This window comes from Vanessa tameamea, chromosome 19, assembly GCF_037043105.1.
Source record: "Vanessa tameamea isolate UH-Manoa-2023 chromosome 19, ilVanTame1 primary haplotype, whole genome shotgun sequence".
NCBI classification, from domain to species: domain Eukaryota; kingdom Metazoa; phylum Arthropoda; class Insecta; order Lepidoptera; family Nymphalidae; genus Vanessa; species Vanessa tameamea.
In genome coordinates, this window is record NC_087327.1 from 10,283,888 (window position 1) to 10,307,907 (window position 24,020).

The 24,020-nt window shown below is 34.2% G+C and overlaps 1 protein-coding gene across 7 annotated transcripts in view; it reads left to right on the forward strand.

The window, feature by feature from the left end:
- The window catches only part of LOC113402792 (homeobox protein homothorax), a 247,449-nt gene that overhangs the window by 9,158 nt on the left and 214,271 nt on the right, over positions 1 to 24,020 (forward strand). For all 7 annotated transcript variants that reach the window (XM_026643104.2, XM_026643108.2, XM_026643106.2 and 4 more), the window contains exons 2-3: positions 9,576 to 9,748; positions 14,303 to 14,444. In XM_026643104.2, the coding sequence (XP_026498889.1) occupies positions 9,576 to 9,748; positions 14,303 to 14,444 (315 nt within the window). The remainder of the gene's footprint in view (positions 1 to 9,575; positions 9,749 to 14,302; positions 14,445 to 24,020) is intronic.

Here is a 24,020-nt window from a genome sequence, read left to right on the forward strand (position 1 = left end):
ATAGTAACCGCCACATCGAACTGGCCATTGTAGCCTGTTTGCGGAACGCATACGAATACGTTCCTTTTTTGAAAAAAATATATCGAACCTTTTTACCAGATCTTTTTCGAATATCGCGTTCTTTTTTCGAAGCGCGATAACGAGGTTTGAAATTGGAATCACGATGGTCCGTTAGTAGCCTATTTAGCGCGGGTTTTCGGTGACAGTTTACAGAAATATGGCTGTCGCGAGATGAATAGCAAATTTTGCCATAATTGGTTTGTATTATTTTAGAGAAAAAAAGGTATTTGTTTTTATAAATAATAATCTATAGTGGTCATAATTTCCTATCATGTTGTTAATGTTTGCAAAGTTTATAAGCAATATATATAAGGATAAGGATTGTTTGTTGGGTGGTACCTTCATACCATCACGTTAAGTGTCTGCGTGTGTCGGTCACCGCGACCGGGGCGTTGACCAAATTATTGCCAGGATCCCGCGGTGCACTCAGTATATCCCGCATCGCAAATAAATCATAATAAAACTTTTTAAATTAAATTTATTTTGAAGCAGATGCTTAGGTATTGAGTATTTACGTCTAACAGCGATTGTAGAAGTCCTTGTAATGTTTATTTATGGTTCTTATTAAAAGATCAAAATCCAATTATAACTTTTTATTTAGTATAGAAAATATAATTTTATTATTATTTATTCGTACATAATAATACAATTTGGGTATGGGTACAAATATCGTAAACTTAAGCAATTTTTTGTAATAGATTCTTTGGAATTAGAGGAAAAATAATTGAATAAAAAAATAAACATTGAACAGCGACCGTTAAAATTTAATAAAGAGAAAAAATCGTTGAGTTTAGTTTAGAAAGGCGTCAGAATTTGAACTTAAATAGTCAATCACGAGTGTCGGTGTGGCTAATCTCGCATTCATACTCACAATGGCGGTAACGAACGGACGAACGGACAGACGCGGTAATAAGACGCGCGTGGGCGGCTTTATGTCAACGTTATTTATGATGAGACATTTTTTTTTCGTTGCTGGCAACACTGCGTTCGCCAGCTTAATACCGAAAATTAGTCGAAATATCTTCGCGTATCCGAACGCCTACTTATCGCCCCGCAGTGTATCCGAGCCACATAAATTTATCCAACTTAATTCAGTGACAAGAAAATCCTTTAAGTCGATACTTATTTTATGTATATTAATAAAAGCAAAAACCGAGGCGACCGTCGCGTCGAAAGGAAATCGTTATCTTAACGACGGCATATTTACGTAAAATCTGACTAAGAGAGTCTGAAACTGTCCCTTGGAGTGCAGCAGACGATAAGGGGGCGCGCACTATCTGGGGTTCATATGCCAGCTATCGACCTCTGTTTACAATATAGCGCTGATAAAATCCAAATGCGCAGAAATTACGATAAACCCAAGACACTAGTATCAATTTGTAAACCGTCACGGGCCGAGGTTAATAGTCTGTTTAATTAATTTCGTTAACATAAATAATTCACGAGTCACTCTAATATTCGATAGCTGAGAGCGATTTAATCGGAATCAGCTGATCCGATTTATGCGTTGCACGACGACGGCGGTCGTGTTTGTTTTTAAAGAGTTCAAATTAAAAACGTATGGCAACTAAAACTTTCATCCGCGGTCTTAAAACAAGCGTTAGCGCATCCACTCGCACGCTTCCCGAGCGATAAATCTGCTCGCGAATCGCCCGAACCCGAGAGTGAGTCGAACATCGCTCACGGTGGTTATTTTTATAAGCGCAAGAAAAACACTCAAGCTCACGAAATGGATATCGAAACGTTTTAAGCTTCGAAGCGACGCGGCGCTCGACCGCAACGGCTGATCGGGTTAACCTTCGCTCGAAACGGCCCTACAGGTTCAAATTTAGAAAGACGAAGACTGAGCAGCGCCCGAGGTGGACGCGCTGAGCCCGAGCTGAGCCGAGCTGCGGAGCTGAGTCGGAAACGCCCGCGCGATTGGTTTATTGACACGTGTTGGTGTTGGCGCGTCGCGGCGCGTCGTGTCCCCATGCGGATGAGCAAATGGGATAATGGACGTCTGGGCCCGCATCCGGCGCGGGAGTCGGATACAACTCTTGCAACGCTCTGGATACAATTTTTCAATTAAATCGACCAGACAGAAGATCCCTAATAGGTGTCGTTAAGAAGTCGTGTGCCCGATTTTCGATCTGTCCCCGTAACGAGGCCGTTTTATTAGTATTTATGGTCGAGGAACAAACGGAAAACACACCGGGCGCTGGTCCGCTATGTCATGAATGAAACGAAATTTATGACTAGCGCCCGCTGTTGTTATTTCACTGTTAAATTAGAGTGGTCGATGGCGATGCGACGGGTCCTCGCGCTGGCTGCACGTCGCAATTCGTCCGCGTAGCAGGTGATATAAAAAGATTTTTCTAAGTTTTACGGTCGTGTTACGTACGGGTCGAGTGGCGCAGTAAAATTCGATCCGAGCGTCGCGGAAGGTCTAACGATGGTTGATTTACAGCTATCATTTTTAAGAATAGGTATATAAAACACACTCTCAATCATAGATGGCCACTTATCATTCTTGCATTCAGTTTCAAGCAACGCTGCGTGCGGAGCCCGTGTGCCAGCGTCACATGCGATTATGGAAATGATACCGGTTCGCATTATTACTATTAGGTATTGTGAACTATTCAAATACATTATTCACTGTTACGAATCGCTTCTGGTAGCCCCAGACATGTGAATGCTTTGCCAGATGACACGGAGCAAGACAGAGCGAAGGGTGACCGGGTGCGTTAGAAAGGGACGGATTCTTTAAGGGTGGCGTTCATCATGTCCCACCCCGTGTCGGGCACAAGTGACGGTTCTGTCTTCCCCAACCGTCTGTGTTCGAAGCCTGGTCCCTTTTCACTGTACTTTTTATATAAAAATGCCTATGTCCTGAATTCCTCAACATCGACGTGTATGTTTTAATAGCCAACGGCTCCGACCGCAACATATGAGTTTAGTCATATTTAATTATTGCCACAAACATATATCGCTTCTCGGAATCTGCCTACGCTGATCTCGAAGACGCGAATCGTAAAAAACCGAGACCCAGCGGGCGTATTGCGGGCAAAATTTGAATAACTGAAGCGATTAATCCATAGCTTTAATTATGGCAGTGGACTGGAACTCATCAGGCCGACGGCCGCGACGACGACGCTCCGTCAGAATGTAATCGTGTTGTGTATCATAAAGAAACGAATCCGAGGAACCATACGGATCGCAAAAACCGGCCGCATCGAAACGAACATATTACTCAGTAAAGGTTCCCAGCGAGAAAAAACCACAAGAATGTCATTTAAAAAAATTAAAACGTACGATTCTTATTTTTTCGTTATGGCAAACCGAACGGACTAAAGGTTATCTCGGAGGAAAAAAGGCGGGTCTGAGCGATTCCATTTTTAAAACGTATCATTTAATTTTGGAACCGGCTTTCAAGACGTCAAAAGGTAGTCATTACATATTTTCGAAATATTTAATGACTAGCTTTATTTTTAAGGGACAGCTTAGCGCCTCGTATCGTTCTATTTTTAAACTTTCTTTTTTTAAAGATTTAAAGGTGTTTTATAATGCACAGGGCGTTGTTCGTATTGGATGTAAATAGATCGCATTAGGTATTTAATTATTCAATAATTTTGTATAATATAATCGACGTATAGTGCGTGCGATGATTGTAGAATTCTAATTACCCCTATCCCTACATACGTGATGGTATGTATGCCGACACTGACCTAAAATTTATGGGAAAATATTTTTTTCCGAGAAATTCGTGGATATCGCCCTAAGGCACAGGTATTAAGGTCTAGTATCGTCTGAATTGGCCGGTGTTGAATTCGTACTCCACATGTAGTGTCAAATGCCTACAAATTAATGACGTAAGAACCAAAGTGTGTCATGTCGGTGACCGACCAATAAGAGAATTATTTTATAGTCGGTACAAGTGATTTCATTCATGATAGCTCAGTATTTCCTATCGCTAATAATATCAAAATCAACCCAGTAATATTTACAAATATAATATTATAAATATATTATTTTCATTTCTGGATGTTACTTTTAATCTTAATATTATCTAGACGAGACGAGATTTAAGTTTTTATTTTACTTATATACCCGGCTGACACTCGACGCCTTAAGCCTAATATATTTCGTTATTTCAGTTGCAACGGATTTCACGATATGACACGGCAGAGACTAGAGATTAGTCTGTCTCATGTCATATTCATTATTGATATTATAATATCAAAGCATTTAATAACTGACAAGGAATTAGCACCAAAATAAATTTTAACAAATGATACAATAAATTATAGATTTAATAACCCGTAGGATTGTTTTTTATTATTTTAATATATATACGTATATTATGATGATCAATTTAAAAATGTTAATCAAAACAAATATTTGTTCAAAATAAAATGTCAAAGTAATGCATAATTATATATCTTTAGGTATAATGGACACTCGCTTCGAATTTGTATAAAAAATGCTAATGTCTATTAAACGCTTTTAAATAGCTAACAATTGACAGTGCAGAGCTAACATAGTTGCCGTTATTTAAAATGTCTGCCACGTGATCAAATCATGTACAAATTTTGCACAGCAGCTGCTTAGCAATAAAATATTTTAGGTCTTTGTCAATATTATGTTTAAAATTCATCAATTTAAAAAAAACATTAACCAAATACCAATGTTTCGTAATATAACAACATTAAAAACTTTACTAAACAATTAATGACTATTAAAAATAATTTATGAGCCATTATATTATTATAAAGTAGAAAATAGACATAAAAAATAATATTATTAACATTGCCTATTTTCAAAACCGATTTTTTTAAATGAACATTTTTTATAAATTGTCATTTCAAATTTATTCTGATTCAAAAATTGTCATGTAAGTAACATTTGCTAATAAGTTAAAAAGGCCTTTTTAATTTTATCTGCTTGTATTTACGACACAGCTTTTAAAAGTTATAGGTTAGTATCGTTAATCTAAACACGCGAATAACATTTTAATTTACCATCATTATGTTATTATGTTTACAATTTTAATACGGTTTTAAAACTCATATGACAAAAGGTCGTAAGGTTTATTTTAAAATGTTTAAAAATATATTAATTTTGTATTTATAATGATTTAAGAGTATTTTATGATAGACCTTTGATGAGAGGTTAATATTTAAAATTAATTTAATATCGTTACAAACATATTGCCTCCTATGCATATATTTAAGTTTATAATCATTTTACGATTAATATTCTTAGATTTTTTCAATGAATTATATTAAAAGTGAAAATAATATTTTATAAAGTCTATAAATATCTATTTATTAAATAATTGTCAATAATTGAAAGTTATAATGACCTATTATTTCATAAACGATTCAAGAGACAATGATATAGTCATTGTCGGTGGTGCCCACTCTGTAATTTACTTAATACCTAACTGACATAACCTAGGTATTAACCTAGGGACCCAGGGTTGCGACTAGGGGTTAAGTGTAGGTATATTAACAAAGTATTTTGAGGAATTATTTATTGATGCTTAAAAAATACTTCATAGGGAAGTTTAATGAATAGAAAATGTATATTTTGTATACGTGTAGTTTGTTGAGCGAATTCACGGTTGATTGTATAAGAGTTTTATTCTAATCGAGCTGAATACATCATCTAGGAATTACTTTATAGAGAAACCTCTTAAAATATTTATGAAAAAATACAGTTATATTGACAGCGATAACTTAGTTGTTGAAACGTGTGACTTTCAACCAAGGTTAAGGTTCAATCCCGAGCAATCATAACTCATTCTCATGTGATTAATATTTTTTTATTGTTAAGGAACGCGTCTATCTATCACAGATATATCCGAGAGATGCAGGTTCCCTCACGATTCCTCAAATTAAGGACATGAAAATTCAGTGGCGCCAACCCGGGTCCGCCCCGAAATCTTCGTACTAACACACAGAGCTCGTCACAATTTGTTGAGGTTTCAGCTAACATAGGTACAGCTTAAAGTTGGCCTAAAAACAGCGTGTCGGTCAGCTATGTCGGCCATTAAAACTTACCTAAAGGCGCGAACAGGTGTGTTCCACACTGCTCCGCTATCGATCGACACAAATCGCCGACTCACGATTTTTGATGGGCGACTCGCTGTATAAGGGTTCGGCTCATGATACTGTGTATATTAGTGTATATATATATTTATATATAAATTGTAGGCTTTCGAATGTTTGAGAGCTTTTGAAGTTGTTGAAAATTTCAACAATATTTTACATATAAACTATGGCATCTGTTTATGGACTGTTTTGAAAGATATAGTTAATTACTTAATTACCTTGTTCTTGAAGGAATTTGAACCAGCAAAAATTTCTTTGAGATTCACGCGTTCCACTGTATCATCACGGTTTTCCAGTATACATCACCTATGATATATGCACCTACAGGTTTCTCAAAATGAGAATAAACATACTTTATTTAAGTGGTCTCTATCGAAAACCTTGAAAGAATAATGTACTTGCATTATCTACTAATATCATAAACGCGAAAGTAACTCTATCTGTCTGTCTGTTGTTGCTCTTTCACGGTCAATCAACCGAATTTGATGAAATTTTGTATAAATCAAGCATGAATTCCAAGAAAGGACGTAAGTTTTGATGTGCTTAACACCTGAAGATCGAAGCCGCGACTAGTATCGCATAGAAGCAGAGATTTAACAAAAGTTACTACATTCAAATTAATTGATACTGTATTCCGTAACACATTAACACCAAAACAGTTTTATTACATATATCATTACAAACAAACAATACATAAACAACACAATTAACTTAACAGCAAAAAATGTTCAAATATCTTGAACATTCATCTAGAGTTGATGTTTAATTCATGAAGTCGTTAAGAATATTAAAATTAGAAGTTTTACGGAGCACCGTAACTGTGTAACTATTACTACTTCGACGGCACTTGTAATTATCATTGCGCAGTTTTTATATACGGAAAGTATCTAGTTCTTTTAATTCATATACATACATATACATCATATAGTTGGTTTCGAGTGATGATTATCGACTAGAGGGATATGAAATCAAACAATTGAAATCATAGTATTCTTTATTCAAGTAGACTCGTAAGAGTAGTTTTGTGTTGTCATGTTACAGTGTTAAATTAAATGTATAGCTAACACCGGTTCGGAAAGTAGATTCTACCGAGAACCGGCTATAATAATAAACTCGGTACAGAGTATGTCAGTAAATAGCATAACTTTTTATATAATAATATAATATAAATATCTTCTCCGAATCGCACTGTATCGTCTGATATGAGTTTTATGTGTGTCTTAAGTTAATTTACTAGTTTTTTTTTGTTTTTTTAAGTTTGTTAACAAAAAATATTATACATATAATTATATTATAATTACAATTATATAAAATATAGCTTAGGATAGGGTTGCCAAAAAATATACGAACATAATAAGCCGTAAGTATGACAAAAAAGTAACTTTTATATGTAATCAAAAATTGATCTTATTTAATACGTGTGTCAAACGGGCATAACGGAAACTAATTAAAATTTCAGCTGCGTAAGCTTGGCACCCCTAGGATATTCAGTGGATCTACGGATAGCAATGGATAGCTTTGTTTAAGTCCAATTTGCTACCCAGTCATGAAAATTTCTACCGCCAAACAGCAGTACTTGGTATTGTATTCTGGTTTGAAGTATGCGCGAGATAGCTTAACTATAAACACAAGAAACATAATATCTTAGCTCCCAAGGTTGGCGCATTGGCGATGTAAGCAATGCTTAACATTTCATACATTACGTATGTTTATGGGCAGTGGCGACCACTTACCATCAGGTGGCCTATTCCCATTCCGCCGACCTGTTGTCGAAATCAATCACTACCTACCTCACAGCGATGCTAGTTTTAAAACCGCATCAATAATTGCTTAATTGTCTTAACAAAAAGCTCTTAAGTTATCAAAATTAAAAGCACATTCCTCTCAATATTCGATGTTTCTTTTTATTTTTAATTAATTATTATAATAATAAAGTTCCAACGAAATAACGTACATTAATGCTATTATGAAACAAAAGTGGCGGCTGTCATGATTCTTAAATCGGTCGGTTCGAAGCTATATATATTTTGAAAGGAAGTTAATTGATGGTCAAAGATACGAGATAGTGGTAGGTATGACTCGACTGTTTCGAACATTCGCCGAGTGACCGTCTCGTTGCTGGACTCTGTGGACGAGGATAATGTTTTATTCTGTTAATTAATATAAAAACTGTAATCGTGGTTTAGTGAATTTCGATGAATTATGATTAGAAAATTTTCAACTTCTCTTCGAGTGGAATGGGCCCTTTTCATTTACAGATCCCTTTTTACGTTTACAATAATTTTATTTTTATAAAGGAATCAAGCATTAATTAAATTAATTGATTCTTGGATGTAAACAAACAATTTCCTACTCAAAAGAGAGAACAGTGCACGGAGAACATATAGTACAATATATATATGTATTATAGTAGCAGTCCTTACTTACTTAGTAAATTACTAAGTTTTGGCTGGCAACTTGATATATATTAATTTGTATGTGTGTTACAAACAATATACACAGATTCGTGATTATCTGATATAGACATTTAGTTTTCATTTATGTTACCGTTAAACTTAGATTTTGCACACATAATTAAAAAACCACTCACCTTCAATTGTTTCCAACGATTCTATACTGTACTTATATGGACGGAAATGTCAATAAAAACTAACGTAGTTCGACATTTTATTTATTAATAGAAAGAAAAAAAGATATCAGTCTATCTGTGGACGATATCTCTCGAAGATATCTATTCTAGATTGTAGTATTGCGTTATAATTCTTGGAACGCTTATTAAATGTAACTATTGTGATTATTTTAATTAATATTTAAAATAACATTGTTATTATTGTGTATTCGGGTATTTTATCTGATCCGGACAGCTTTCGTGAGTTTAGTCAAGTCTTAAATGTCATACACTCCGTATATAAGATGTATATTTTATATGACATTAAAGCATACTAATTATACGTCAACAATAGTTGCAAAAGAAAAAATAGAAATATAATTAAATATTAATTTTATAATAGTCGTTATCCTTTAATTGCTCGAAGGTGTTAATTAAAATACGGTTGAAGGAACTCATTTGTAAAAATTAACAATTTTTCGTCACGTTACTGTTTTTGAATTGTTTATTAAATATATTATATCTATATATAAAAACAAAAACAATTTAAATACAATGGGTAAGTATTTATATTTATGTTTTATTTTATCTTACTTGTGTCAAACTCACGTACAATTTTAGTTTTAAGAATTTAAAATATAATTTATGCAGGTAATTTACCTACTTTATAATGTTTTTTTTAATTTATCTTGTAAAGTTATTGTTTTAGAAATAATGTTTGTGTGGAAATAACGGGTCATGACGTCACCGATGGACGTTGTAAGCGTTTAATTGCTATGAACAAATGTATTAAGATATATTTTGTCCTCCAGTACGACGAGAGCCTCCACGGCGGGGGTTACATGGAGGGCGGCGCGATGTACCACGAGCATCGGCTCGCGCACCCCCACATACCCCCCGTGCACTACCCCCCGCCAGCTGCGCCTGCGCACGCGCTGCCAGGCGAGCCACTCGTCCACAAACGCGACAAGGACGCGATATATGGGTGAGTCGGGTGGTAAAGTGTGATTTGTATATTATAGATGTACATAGACTAGTTGATGGTGTCGCTTCTGTATTTGAAACGCATGCGCAGGTCTGGCACGATGCGCCCGCGCACGTTATCCGGCCAGACGTTAACTTCAAGGTCAAAATCTAAGTTGGACTAAAGTAAAGCTTGAGATGAGAATATCGGATATAATCAATTTTCAAGTAAAATTATATATTTTACATTATTATTCGTGTAGATATAGAGCGTATAGAGGTAGCTTCAGCTACCCCTACGTTTGATACTATGACATATAAGTATTTATATATAATATATTATTTTAATGGACTTTGGATACTTAAATTCAAATTAGCAATTTCATTATAATATGTTAAACTTCTGGTTTATAATGTTAAGTTTGGACTCATTTAAGATGTAAGTAGTTATAGTATAAATTATTTAATTTTATAATAGGTATATCTTTATATTATGTCTGCATATAACTGTTATACTGATATATTTTATAATACAGTTAAAATGATAGAGTCATTTGATAAAGTTAAAAATAGTCATAATTTTAAAACATATGAATACCCACATTTATACAAATGTTGGTCGTAACTTGGAAGATTTGGCAAACATTTGCAAGGCATGTGTATATATAAATGTTAAATGTTTATGTTGCAAATGTCTGGTCGTACGCACACAACACGCTGGATGCGACTGAGGCAACGTGTAGATCGTAACTCTTGAGCATGTTTGTTTGAAAACCTGCGCAGACGCCATTGGCGCTCTCTTGATAATAATGTTTGCTGGGCATTTGTTTGTTGGGCCTCGCATGATGTAGGTATCTGAGACTCGGTTGAATTTATTTGTGATTTTCTGCTTTTGAGAATTTGTATACCGTTCTAATTTCTGAACTTATATCCGTATTTGTTATTTAACGGTTCAAATACCTTCCTTTATACTTTAGTGTACCACACAAATCTAGTCTATTGAGATACTTGACGGTTCCGAATTTGTGGTAACTTTAGGTGCCTTTCAGTGCCGACTTCAATATCGTAGGTATTTTTGTTTCTATTGTGTACTTATAATACGATTTAAACTCAAGTTTACTGTCACAGATTATAAATTAAATTTGCAATTTAAGAATAAAATTTATATAATTCTAAATAATATGTAGGTCCACGACGACTATATGGATGATTATATTAATAAATAATATGAAGCGCAAATAAAATAATATTAAGCTAGGCTTAGTAATGAAGCTACAAAGTGGGCACATAGACCTCAACAATACAAGTACCTATTAAAGTGATCTATATCTGTCTATAAAATATTATCGTAATATTTTTAAAGTTAATATCGTTCTAATTAGTTTCTAACGTCACAACAAGCTCTTAATCTTTTGAGGTAATATTTTATCGCCTGTATTTTCGGTGTATAATCAATTTATTGATGTTATCGGCTCTGAACGGTAGCCGAAATTTTATCGCATCGATAAGAAGGAATAACAAGAATACTGTCATTAATTTAGTCTGGTGTAATCGTGTTTAAATACTTCATAGTTTTACTTTGAAATGTATTGAGATCATAATTAGAATTAGGTCAAAACTAAAACAAACAAACAACAAATTATTGACGATTCAAAAATGCTTTTGTTGTAAAGTTTACTTGAAAATATTGGATTTGGTATTAGAATTACATTTATATATAGAGATTGAATTTTTGGTATTAAAATTAACGATGTTATGTTTACCACCATTTGAAGTATATTGCAGAATACATTTTGACATTAGAAACATAAAAAAAAAAAGTTTTTTTTTCAACAGGATGAATGCATTAACCACAAATAATCATTCTCTCTCAAAGTTCATTGACTGAAGTGAAATCTTTGTATCAAATACGTTTTAATCTTACGTTACAAATAAACATTGCAAAGAAATTGATTTTCACCGCAAAGGTATTTGTATTTTAAAATTATAGTATTTACAAATACAAATTTTATTACAAGAGCTATTTTTAATGATGTAATATAAGAACATTTTATAAAGTCTCCCATTAAAAACCTTATTTCATGATTTATTAGCGAACGTTGAAATTTATAGACTCCGATAACAATAATAGCGTATTTTATGCGTTTCGTTATCGGCATAGTTAAATTATTCGAGATAGGAGCTAGGTGTGATCCTTCGCGGATTAGCTCCCAGGACCATCTTATCAGATCACGAGTTGTCAAGAAGTTTCCGCTCGTGTGGTCCGAGTGAACACGACGAGCGGAAAGAACACAAAATTATCGAATTCAATACATTCAATAATTGTTTTAGTTTATACTTTGGAATATGCGATTCGGTATCGTCAATTGAATGTTATTAAAATTTTATATTATAATTTTTCTTAATATTTATCTCTCGTTTCTTTCGAGAGAATGTAATCTGAATACATATTTCGTAAGCGATTTCTTGTAAATTTCACATTATATTAATAACTTTTATAATTAGCTCATCGTGTGTTATCTGATCAATTATATTTAATGGGATTTAATGCAAATAATTACTCGCTCGGAAGGAGACCACACGTTGTAACCGCGTTGTGCTTAAAGGTCAATGGTTATATTCATGGACTTATTCATATGATTGTAGTTTTTATGTCCTGTGAAAGCTGGTGTAATTATTATTTAAACAGCGACTCGCTACAATCCGACCGTTTATGTTGGGAACACTTTTATAAGGGTTACGTGCTATTCATAATTAAAAATTTATATGTTTTCACCGATGTTTATAATCTTCGGTTACGTTGCCTTCGATTTATTATTTTTATGAAAGGTCAATATGAAACTTTTTAATTTACAATTGACAGCGACGTATTTAGTAGACATGTTTTTTTTTTGGGTAATTAAGTCAAGTACACATATTTGAATGAAATATTCTGTTACAAATTAATGATTTCGAAAAAATATTATAGCTTGTGAGTAATATTGGACTGAATCTTCTTTTGAGACTTGAAGCTCCTTTCACCTTCAGCTCGATATTAGATGGTGCATTCACGAAGGTACACGTCTTGAATAATTTAACTATACCTATAAGGAAAAATGATAAAGGAGCATTAATTACGCTATTATTTCGAAACTATTGACATTAAAAATTATGGTATTTATTTGTAGAACTTAATTATATAATATGTTTTTAATAGACAGTTAAAAATTAACTGTTTACAAAACCATTAGTTGTTAAATATGCAGCATAAGTATTCATCATACATAATTACAATAATATGTAATTATTGTCGTAGATGTAAAATATAATTGCAAAAAAAAATATGTAGACCTTCCAAATTGATTTTGTTAACAATATTTAAGTATTTAAAACGCTTTAGATTGTAATATTCATTGCGCCACGCTCGTGGTACGACCGCACCCATTCCATGGCTCCTTGGTGATATTATCAGCGTCACGTCTATCCAATATCGTTTTGATCTATCTTGTTTCTTTACTCAATTACATATTTCGTATGCTCTCACGATATATATCTAGATTTAGACATACTTTCTTCTATTTAGTGCTTTAAACGGTCTGAGAAAAGTTGATCGATATCTTGAATAATAGACGTTTTTTATTGAGATGGTACAGATACAGTTCCTGTTATTGATCTTATAGTTTTAGCTGCTTTGCTCAAGTGTATCATAAAGCTGCGTGTTATGGGGTTTCAAGGTCATGATAAGGAATTGATTGTTCTTTATTATTCCTGAGCTAAGTTGGCAAATTTATATTATGTCAACTAGCTAAAGGGTCACCATAATGTACATAGTTACTACTGCCTATAGACATGGGTACAAGAGATATTAATCATTCCCTATATCACCAATGCGCAACCCACTTTGGGAACTAAGATGTATTGTCTCTTGTGCCTGTAGTTACACTGGTTCACTCACCCTTCAAACCGAAACACAACAATACCAAGTACGGCTAGTTGGGCTTGCAAAAAACTCTACTAAATTGAATCTTGCTTTGACTGTGTTTGCGTTATATGCGAAGTTATATTTATTTACAACGCCTAACGTAATGCTACTTAAAGTAAATCCTAATTGCAGTTTAAATTATAATGAAAATGCATGATTAAATATTTAATACATATTTAAAGTGTCAAAAAAATTGTATTATAATTCATTGTTATGGCTTCCACAATTGTGTTGTTAAATCGCCATTAACAATGTTATGTTTATTTAAATCCCCGCTAACACTGGCACCACTCGTGTTATGTTACGATCGTATCTCCGGCACGTTTTCCCAATCTCCATCAAATCTTTCTCTTCTCAATTACATCTGTTTGTCTTGAGATGAACTTTTTCGTATTGAAAACATTTTTAACATGTATATGTTTTAACATATATATATATATTTATATAAAGACATACTGCGTCGACCTGAAGTACCTAAACTGGGAGAATGTAAAACCAAGGTTATGTTATATGTAAAACTGGATGTTTTTAATTAATTTTATATGCTTGTATATTTTACTTTATAAATCAAATTTACAGGAAAGGATGTTACTTAACCAGATTGTTGTATTCCAGGCATCCCCTCTTCCCCCTCCTGGCGCTGATCTTCGAGAAGTGCGAGCTGGCGACATGTACCCCCCGGGATCCGGGCGTGGCCGGCGGAGACGTCTGCTCATCAGAGTCCTTTAACGAAGACATTGCGGTCTTCAGTAAACAGGTAAATATCTCCACGATTATGCTGCCCTGGTACCTAGTACTTATATATATTCGAAAAATATAAGTAACTGATCGCCCAGCTATGGAGACATCGTATAAGTAACCTCTCCAATTTCCTTCCCTTAAAGATATATTTTTTTTAATCGGATGCTTACGTTTTAAAGCTCGTTGGCTTTGGGCAGCGCGTTGACAGTTAGTCAGAACAGACGATATAAAGATTTACAACATTTACTTATGAAGATGTACCGAAAAAAAATATAGAACGAAACGACATCGGTACAAAATAAAAACTCATGACTTCCCAATTCGATTCCATACACAAAACCCATTTAGAACCACCGTACGAAAATTACTCGCGAAAAAGAGAATGCAGGAACGAATAACTTTGTGGCAACGCACCTGCCTCCATTACCCATCAGAATTTAAAAAAAAAAACGCGCCAACGCATTCGGATATTAAAATGTCGCGCAAAATGGCGTCCCGTAAATCAGCGGCGGCAATTTCTTCAGGCTTTAATAACTATAAAGCGTAATTAGCAACGGAAAATCAGTTATTGGTTTGCGTGGGCGTCGTATTATTGATTGTTTACGGGTTGCCGGACGGTCGTTACTTCGCTATTCGATTTACCGTCCCCGTATCGATTACTCGAAATCGATATCGAATATAATTCTCATTTGCAATCGATTTGTTACGTTACGTTTTTAATTTTCATTAATTTCTTGGATTTGAAATAATTTGTTTCTGTGTCGATTTTTTGTTTAAGTAATATTTATAATATTTATACTCCCAGAATCAAATCGCTGGAACTAAAATAAATTGAATTCATGTTGTAAATCGAACCGTATTATTGTACTTATATGTATATTGGTGAGTCGTAGGTAATATTTTACGGGGCAAAGTATTTATCCAATATTTCATTTTGCGGTTCCGGTAATATCATTACAATGAAAATCAGCATGCAGTAACACCTATTATTTGAACAATAAAAAGTACTTACTTTAAATGGAGTAATTTTGCAACAATTCGGCTTTGTGGAACAAGTTATCTGCTAACAAACCGACAATCACGGGATATGTAATTTTCTTATAAATTTATTATACCACAACTTCTTTTTATTCCGACTTTTTTACACAATAGGCTGAATAGGCGTTGACATGTTGCGGTGGAACGCAATTTAAAAAAAATATAAACTCTGACGTCTTCACTGATATTAAAATGTCAAATATCAATTTCGCGTCCGGAAGTGACTTTGTACGGGCGTACGTTGATATTAAATTTCACTTTTCAACCGCATAATAATATTATTGATTCGTTATCAGTATGAGACTTAAATGTGAACTAATTATTGAAATTAAATTGTATTTATAGCTGCAATATTGCCAGCGGGTCTGACCTTTGGGGTCCGAGAGATAACCGGCAGAGATAAGGCGTCAGTGTCATGGAACTGACCAGTTACTCATGATTATTTATTTACTCTGCATTGACTTAGGTTAGATGGCATCGAGGATGTCGTTAGAACGTCGGAGTGTGAGTGATTTTATTATTACATAAATTACGAAATCACTATCGTGTGACAAGTGACAAGTAGTGTTAGTGCAATAAAAATATCGCTTACCGATTGCGGCGCGGCGTCGCATTTATCATGCGTCCACATGTAACATGTACAAACGCTAATCGTTCGTTTTTAATTACACCAATAAAACGTTTATCGGCGGCGGTGGCACGTGAAATCGCCACAAAAAGAGATAAAAATTCGGACCTCCCGCTCTAGAACAGTTTAATAAGCAACGTCCATAATTCATCGGCGCACGAAATAAATCATAAACGGTAAAGTGTTTATTTTCAACGTACTTAATATGTTATAAATTTATTTAAGTGGCATGCGGTACGATTGTGGCGTGATTGATATAGTGTTCTCTGTGGTGAGCGATCGGCTTAGTTGTGATACTGTCATCCTGCGCTGTCATCGCCGCACGAGTGTGGCACATCACTGACGTAGTGATGTGATCGAGTGAACGTTTATCGACTTCGAGTACGAATCCTGTCAGCTGTTAAAAGCTTGATCTTTTTATTAACAGTCGCAAGTTGTTACTAGTTTACAGTAAAAATAAATACGGCCCAATTGCAAGTCAAGTGCCTGACCCGCTGCCGTTTTTATCACAGCCTCTAGATATTATCTTGGATTATGATCGAGTATTATTCAATTCATTGGCTCGCGTTGTCGAAATTTTGTTTGTATCTGTGTATTTCAGAATCTGTCAAAGTCAAATGACATTTCCACATTTTATGTTAACGATGCAGAAGTGCTCGGAAACGTCCCACCGAAGGAACTGTATTTAAAATTGCTGTATATTCTAGAATCATCTATGCAATATAAGAAAGTTAAATTTAATTGAATGCAATTTTTAATTAATAGTAATTGAAAGAATTTTAATAGTCAATCGTGAGTTATTACTGCACGAATCCATCCGTGAAGTGATCTGTGAAAAACTGACACAATCATCCGTACAAGGTCATACTGTACATTCTTCTATAGTTTTTATTTAATTCATAGATTATAATTGTATATTAGATATTTATATTTTAATAGCAAATCAATGTGACCAACATCAAGTCTTAATACAACAGATTTCTTGAAAGTGATTAGTTTATCTCAATTTTTTTATTGCCTTTTTAAATGTCCGAGTCTTTTGTTCGAGTCGCGTGCTTCTAAATCTAGTTTTTAGTGGACTAATTTCTATTGTCGTGTATAGCGTGACGAAACCTATGGATTCATTGTGTTAATTAGAACGGTTTTATGTCTCGGAAAGCTATTGAACAATTTCTAAAGTTTAATAAAAACGTTGCATTTGTGTCTGATATCTTAATTATAATTCCAAATTTAAATTCAAATTACTTTGTTTTTATAGATTTTTTATGCAGGCATAATTTTTTGGACAAAGGTAACTCTTTTTACAGCCATAACTGATATCATAATTATAATCGTAACGTCAGTATATCATCGCATGTTAGGGCAGGCAAGGTGTGAAAATATGCAACGAACAATTTATAACGTGAATAAATGAATTTTAATATAATCAATTAACGGTATAATATCGATATTTGTCACGGGGACGCTAATTAACGAACTGAACCACGCTTATAACTTACGGTTAATCGTTAGAGATTATTTATGTAAGATAATATTTAGGTGAAAATTAAATTAGTTTCTGTTATGTGTGTGTGTGTGAAGCTTATCTATTGTGCAGCTGTGCTTACGATTACATCGGCTTCATTTAGCACGTTATATAACTTTTTTGTTTTATTTAGTTTTTTACGAAACTTATATGAATATGTTAGGATATATGGATAGTCTTATTCAATATCATAGAGTTAGATTGTTTGTAAGTTTGCACAAGTTCATCTTAAAGCTATCATTAAATACAAAAAAAAAAAATCGTTATACCCGTTTATTATGAAAATTTAAATGCTTTAGCTCCACGCTCCCTCCAGCAGAGGGAACTGACCGTAATTGTCAACGACTCTCATAAACTAAACTAAACTTCATTATGGTATTCATATTGGATATATTAAATACTATGGAAAACACGTCACAGACATTACACTTAAAAGCAATAACAAAACATGTTCATATACTTACCGATAGCTTGTAACATTTGACAGCTGTATAATTATACTCATAGAGAAATAACGATATTTCATTATAATTTAAATAATCGTGTCTTATAAAATCCGTTAATTACTTTTTTAAAAAAGCAATGCATACGATAGTAGTCGTGCATTATAATATAATAATCAAACGCAGAACGCAGAACTGGGAAAAAACTTAGCAATGCATGAACGCACGCCACTCGATCTATTTGAAGATATCTCTATAAGATACAAGGATTATACGCTACAATATAGCAGATACGATATTTCAATCGAAACGCGAACTATAAATAAATAAAATATGAATGCATGAACAGACACCGATATTAAAACACAGATTATTCAGAACAATAACACAATAACAGGATTTATGCATTCATTAGAAATAAATTGTAAAATGTATTAAAACGAGAATAGAATATATTTAAAAAATTACATTTATTCATTCAAAATTAATTATTATAAGAAATATTTTAATTTTATCAAAACGAAAATGGAATGAAATTCGAATAAAATTCTAAATTCAAATTACGTACGAATGATTACATTTTTTTTCGTAAGAGTGTAGTCAGGCACGAAGAACCATTGTCCGTCCATGTATTCTTTTTATGAGTACCTCTTATTACGAATACTATAAATAGCTCGGTATGTATGTAATTAAAGTTTACCAGGATATTAGTAAGGACGTAAGTAAAGCCTAAGTCACTGGCCGTGAACTATCTGTATGTAAATAAAACGTTGCTCTGTCAAAGAATCGACTGGGTGCACACGTAGTAAAATATTAATTTTATTAATGTTTTTCGAAATAAATATTGTATAAGAAATATTTGTGTATTTTTCTAAATGACATATACGCCATCTAGAGTCGTTTATGAGTACTATGGTTTAAATATTACAAAAGATAATCGCGGCTGCGTGAGAGCAATCGTGTTTACATCTGTTCCATCATCAATTCTATATTGTTAAGAGATTTGGACGCGCAATTTAAGCTCTTTGTCGCCATGATCCAATTGGATGTTTTGGCGCGGATATAGAATAAATAAATGGCGGATCGGTACACGGACATCATGCAGCTGCGCCCGCGCAACGCTGTCAGGGTTGTCGATTGTATTATGTCGTTGTTATTTCTCATTACATAGATTAAATTGGATGAGACTGTTGTAATGAAATTATTAACAATTATAATTGTCCTAAGAATTTAATACATGTGTATCAAATATTAGTTTAAGAATAAAATAATTGATGACCCTGATTCATCATTAGCGAAGCGCGCCAGAGTGTGACGGGTATACGATACGTTTTTTGCGTTTCACTCGCACGCAGCATTTGCGTTATTTTTTTAACATCGGCGATTTTATTTTATCATCACTATCGGTTGGCATAGTTTACGCATCTTACAATTCATATGAAAATTAAAAAAAAAATAACTACAGTACATTTTACCTACATACATAAATATTAATTATCTATATTATTGGTAAATGTCATCATGAATATATGTACTTTATATAAACATATCAACATACAGCACCAAGTTTGCCTATATAGTTAGAGTCGTTTAATGTGCATCGACCAGTCGACCTAGAAATTTCTCAGTTCTAAGTAACAAAAGATGGCAGCCGAAGATACGAGAATAGGACAGATATAATTGACGTAATATCTCGGTTTATATCGTATTTAACAATATACGAGCTCTGTTCATGTGATACATAGCTCGTATGTTACATAAAACATAATTAAAGAATATCTCTGTAAGAAATGAAACGTTACGAATATACGATACGAATATCATAGCAGGAGGTCCGATAATTTGGAGCTAAAACAAATGCTGATCACGGGCGCGCCAATAAATTGTATGCTAAAGCGGCTTCGGGTCATTGACTTAGAAAAAAATAAACACGTTATTAAGGGAATTCGCTTATAAACTTTGTGTACTGATTGAAGCCCGGCTGCACCATGCGATAGCGTGAGCCACTCAATTAGCGGCTGACACGCCGCGCCGGCCGACTCGCATCGCGTTTTTGTCCGCTTAAAACGGCATTAATATGCCGATGGACTAAACATTACGCTCTTTCATCGCTCGGCTCGACGTCACCTCGCCACTTACAACTTTACACTCAAACCAATTAATAAAAAAATAAACAAGCGCACATCAGTGCGCACTCGACAAGGTCACCGCGCTCAATATTCAGATTTAAAAATCGAACGTGTTCCCTTTCGGGCATCTTGTGATTTCTGTGGCTTCTAAACCGAAGAGGGTTCCAGATTTGAATACGCCAATGATGGACACGCGCTCACGCTATTGGTCAAAGTTATCGCCGCGAATTATTTCATACATCGTGTAGCGGCGATGTTTTAATTAATATATTTTTAGCTAGCAATGTGTCACACAGGCGCGTTCGCAGTCCGTTTTTGGCAGAAGCTCGCGCTGCAGTGCAGACCGCTGCAAAAAGTGGAGCCCGGAGCCCGGCAGTGGTATGGCGGTTTTTTGTGCCCGCGTCAGAAAACTCGCGATAAAAATGAACGCCAAATGAGTATTAATTCGCACCGGTTAATAATGACATAAATACGCGCTAGGTCCGCGCTGATACAGGTTGATTGTGATTTTTTTATAGCCCTCTATTACATCTTGTTCGGTTTCTTGCCGAGCAAGAGATTGATAGAGAGATCGGTTTTATACTATTGATGGATGAATTCCATTGGCTCGTTTGTTCTGTGCGTTTTTGTTTTAATCGCAAAGTTAACAATTACATCGCTATTGTGAACATTCTTAAGATTTTTCTGCGCCATTCACTCACACATTCCGTGTATAATTGTAAATTATTTATTTGTTAACAGTTATGTATATCAAGGAGGATAATATTTGGTCATCTTATAACGTAAACTGATACAACGCAACAAAGAATAATTAATTTCATTATTATTAAATCGACACGTTATTAACACACCCTCTATACCGTAATTATAAAAGCCGCAAACGCATTCCAGGCGATACGTATGTCCTGATTTCTTCACTATTAACCGACTTCGCAAATGGTCGGTAAAGTGTAGGCAACCAGCCGTATGTAATTACAACAACATTGGACGGGTTATATCTCTCGAAACTTCGTAGCATGAAATATTCATAATTTTCTTGGCGTTTGTTTTATTTTAAATTGCTGTTATTAATAATTGTCTGTAGTAGCATTTATAATGTTATTATTCGTATAAATATTATTTTAATTCAAAAATATAAAATTCGAATTGAGAACAAAAAGAACTGTGAAATGTATATTTTCGTTAAATCGATACGCTATATCGATGTCAAGATTGCGTTTTTAATCGAATAAATCAAAATTCGGCTAAAACCATTAAACGCCCATCGATCTTTTAAGCCTCCGCTATAACTCCTAAAAATAACAAAAAAAAAATTCTCATTATGTATTTGACAGGGAACGAGCTCCCCCGCTATCAAAGACCAGTTTAATCGGACATGCCACGACGCACTTATCCGTATCAACCCTGCTATTGTTGGTACATGTTTGTAGGTCAAGACATTTTGGTTCTCGGTCGAATGGACCAGTATAAAATGACATCTCGTTTTATACAATTTCAAGGTTACTAGAGTTCTTCGTTTAGGGTAAATAAGGGTATACGAGCCGTGGGGGTGTGTTACGACCAGTCAGAAGCAGCTGACGTGGATTAGGGTGTTTTTACCTACAAATATGGGGTAGAAACGTTTTCGATGCCTAATGTTTATCAATTGCATGGTATATGCGTTTAATTTTGTTTTAAATTTAAATTCATTCAATTTGTGCTCACACCTATGTTGTTATTATTGTTACGATACAAATATTTATTTGTGTACCGCGTTTGATTATATCTAACAAATAAAAAAAGAAAAACAAACATATTTTGGATTTTTTTTTTACCCAATGTAGTTATTCCTTTATTAACTAAAGTATATCGCATGCTTCACAAAACGTATCAAGTCCACTTCGTATATAAAAACTTTTTCGTGACTTGAATATTAAAAAAAAAGCATTGGATAAATATAATCCAACATTGTAATATCGATACAATTGCGCCTCAAATTTAGTTGTCACAATCAGATACTTAAAATACATACATTGATTGATACTTTAATTATCAATTTTGTAAATGTCATTATAAAAAAAACATACACAATTATAACCCTTAATACGTAGCTCTAAGACTTATAATCTGTTCTATTAAGTATAAAACTTAGTATGAAAGAGTAACAATTAAGGGTGAACTCCTGACCCGCACATTATCTACCCTGTACTTCAACACATATATATTTCACCCCGATCAAGTACCCTGTAATTTTAGGTTCTAGGTAATGCGTGATGCAAAAGTCTAGAAATAACAGTCCATCGTCCCTTTAATTAAACCCTAGGTCTTGAAATTAAACATTCCCTCTACCATAATTGCTTCATTCATGTATTCTTTATTGCGAGCCTTTTAAAACATCCCTCTGTTCAACGTTTGTTTTAATTATTATTATATAGTCTATGGCTCTTTAATTATAGAGTATCGAGATATTTAAATTTAGAATTTGCGTTCAATTATTTTCTACATATAAAAATAATAGCTATATGTACGGGTACGTAAGACCCCAATGGTCAAAGTTTAGGGTTAATTCGTCATGGAGAAGAAAAGTTATTTGTATCAGATCAATCAAGATTACGTTAACGCGAACCCTTCCAGGGGTTCTGATTGTTTCATCAATGTGTCGATGATTAGGGGTTAGACTGTAATGGCGAAATCTTGTAATTTGTTCGAGTTCAGATCAGGGTCAATAAGAAGTTACTTGCAATATAATAATAATTAGTAATAAGTACTTTTTCTGCTTATATATCTTGCTATTTGATTTTAAAACAAAATATAAGATGACAATCATGAGATGGCTCAGTACGCAACCTTAAACAATAATTGCGGGTTTAAACTAAGCACTGCCGTATTTACATGTGCTCAATTATTCATCACCGTCCAGGTGAACGAAAATATCGTGAGGAAACTTGCATGAGTCGGCTTAAATTCCACCACATGTGTTACAAAGACACACTGGACCAGCGTGTCTTATTTCATGAGTTCTACGAAAGAATAGTTCCAACAGGCAGACATTCTCACGCTGTTACCACTGCTAATAATTATTCCTACAACTAATTATTTAAGTGTATAAAAACAAAAGCAATCGTATTCAATAAAGTTCATAAAGCCGACCGCTAATATGTCAATGCAAACCGGGCGTCGATGTATGCGAACCCTTCCACGGTATTAACTTTAAAAATTACATTAACAAAAGCCAAAACACATTTCGACCCGTAGATAAGTTATTAAACATTGCACCATTACACTTTAATTTTTGGCCCGGCGGGATTTAGGAGGGTCGCTGTGTGGAAATTAAAAAAAAAGGTACGCACAATGAGGGTGCTGAATGTGCTTACTTATTCATAATGTATAGAACATTTATACATTGTATAGTTCGAGCATGCGGCAGTGCAGGGTTAAGTCGCATGTTCTATTATGGCCGCAGCCGTATTTGTTCAGTTAACTTCGCGTTGTTTAAAATTAGTTTTTTTTTTAAACTTCGAACACTTTCGGCTGTTTATTTTCAAATGGAGCGTGTGCGAGTGCTCTCGGTTATAAACACGGACCGTTATGAATACGGTGTTTGTTTGTTTGTTAGCTCCTTAGCTCGGTCATGAGAAATAAGGGTTAGCGTTTTGTGGCGATACAAACAATATTGTTGTGTGAATCTCCGCCAATGAAAACATTTTAATTAATGCCGTTCATGACGCGGCGTTTTTGTTTTCAATCTTACTAATTTTATAAATTTGCCACAGAAAAGAGATTATAGTTTGGAATAAAAGGTACCTCAAGCCTGCACCCTCTCACGCAGGCGAAGTCATGAGCGGAAATT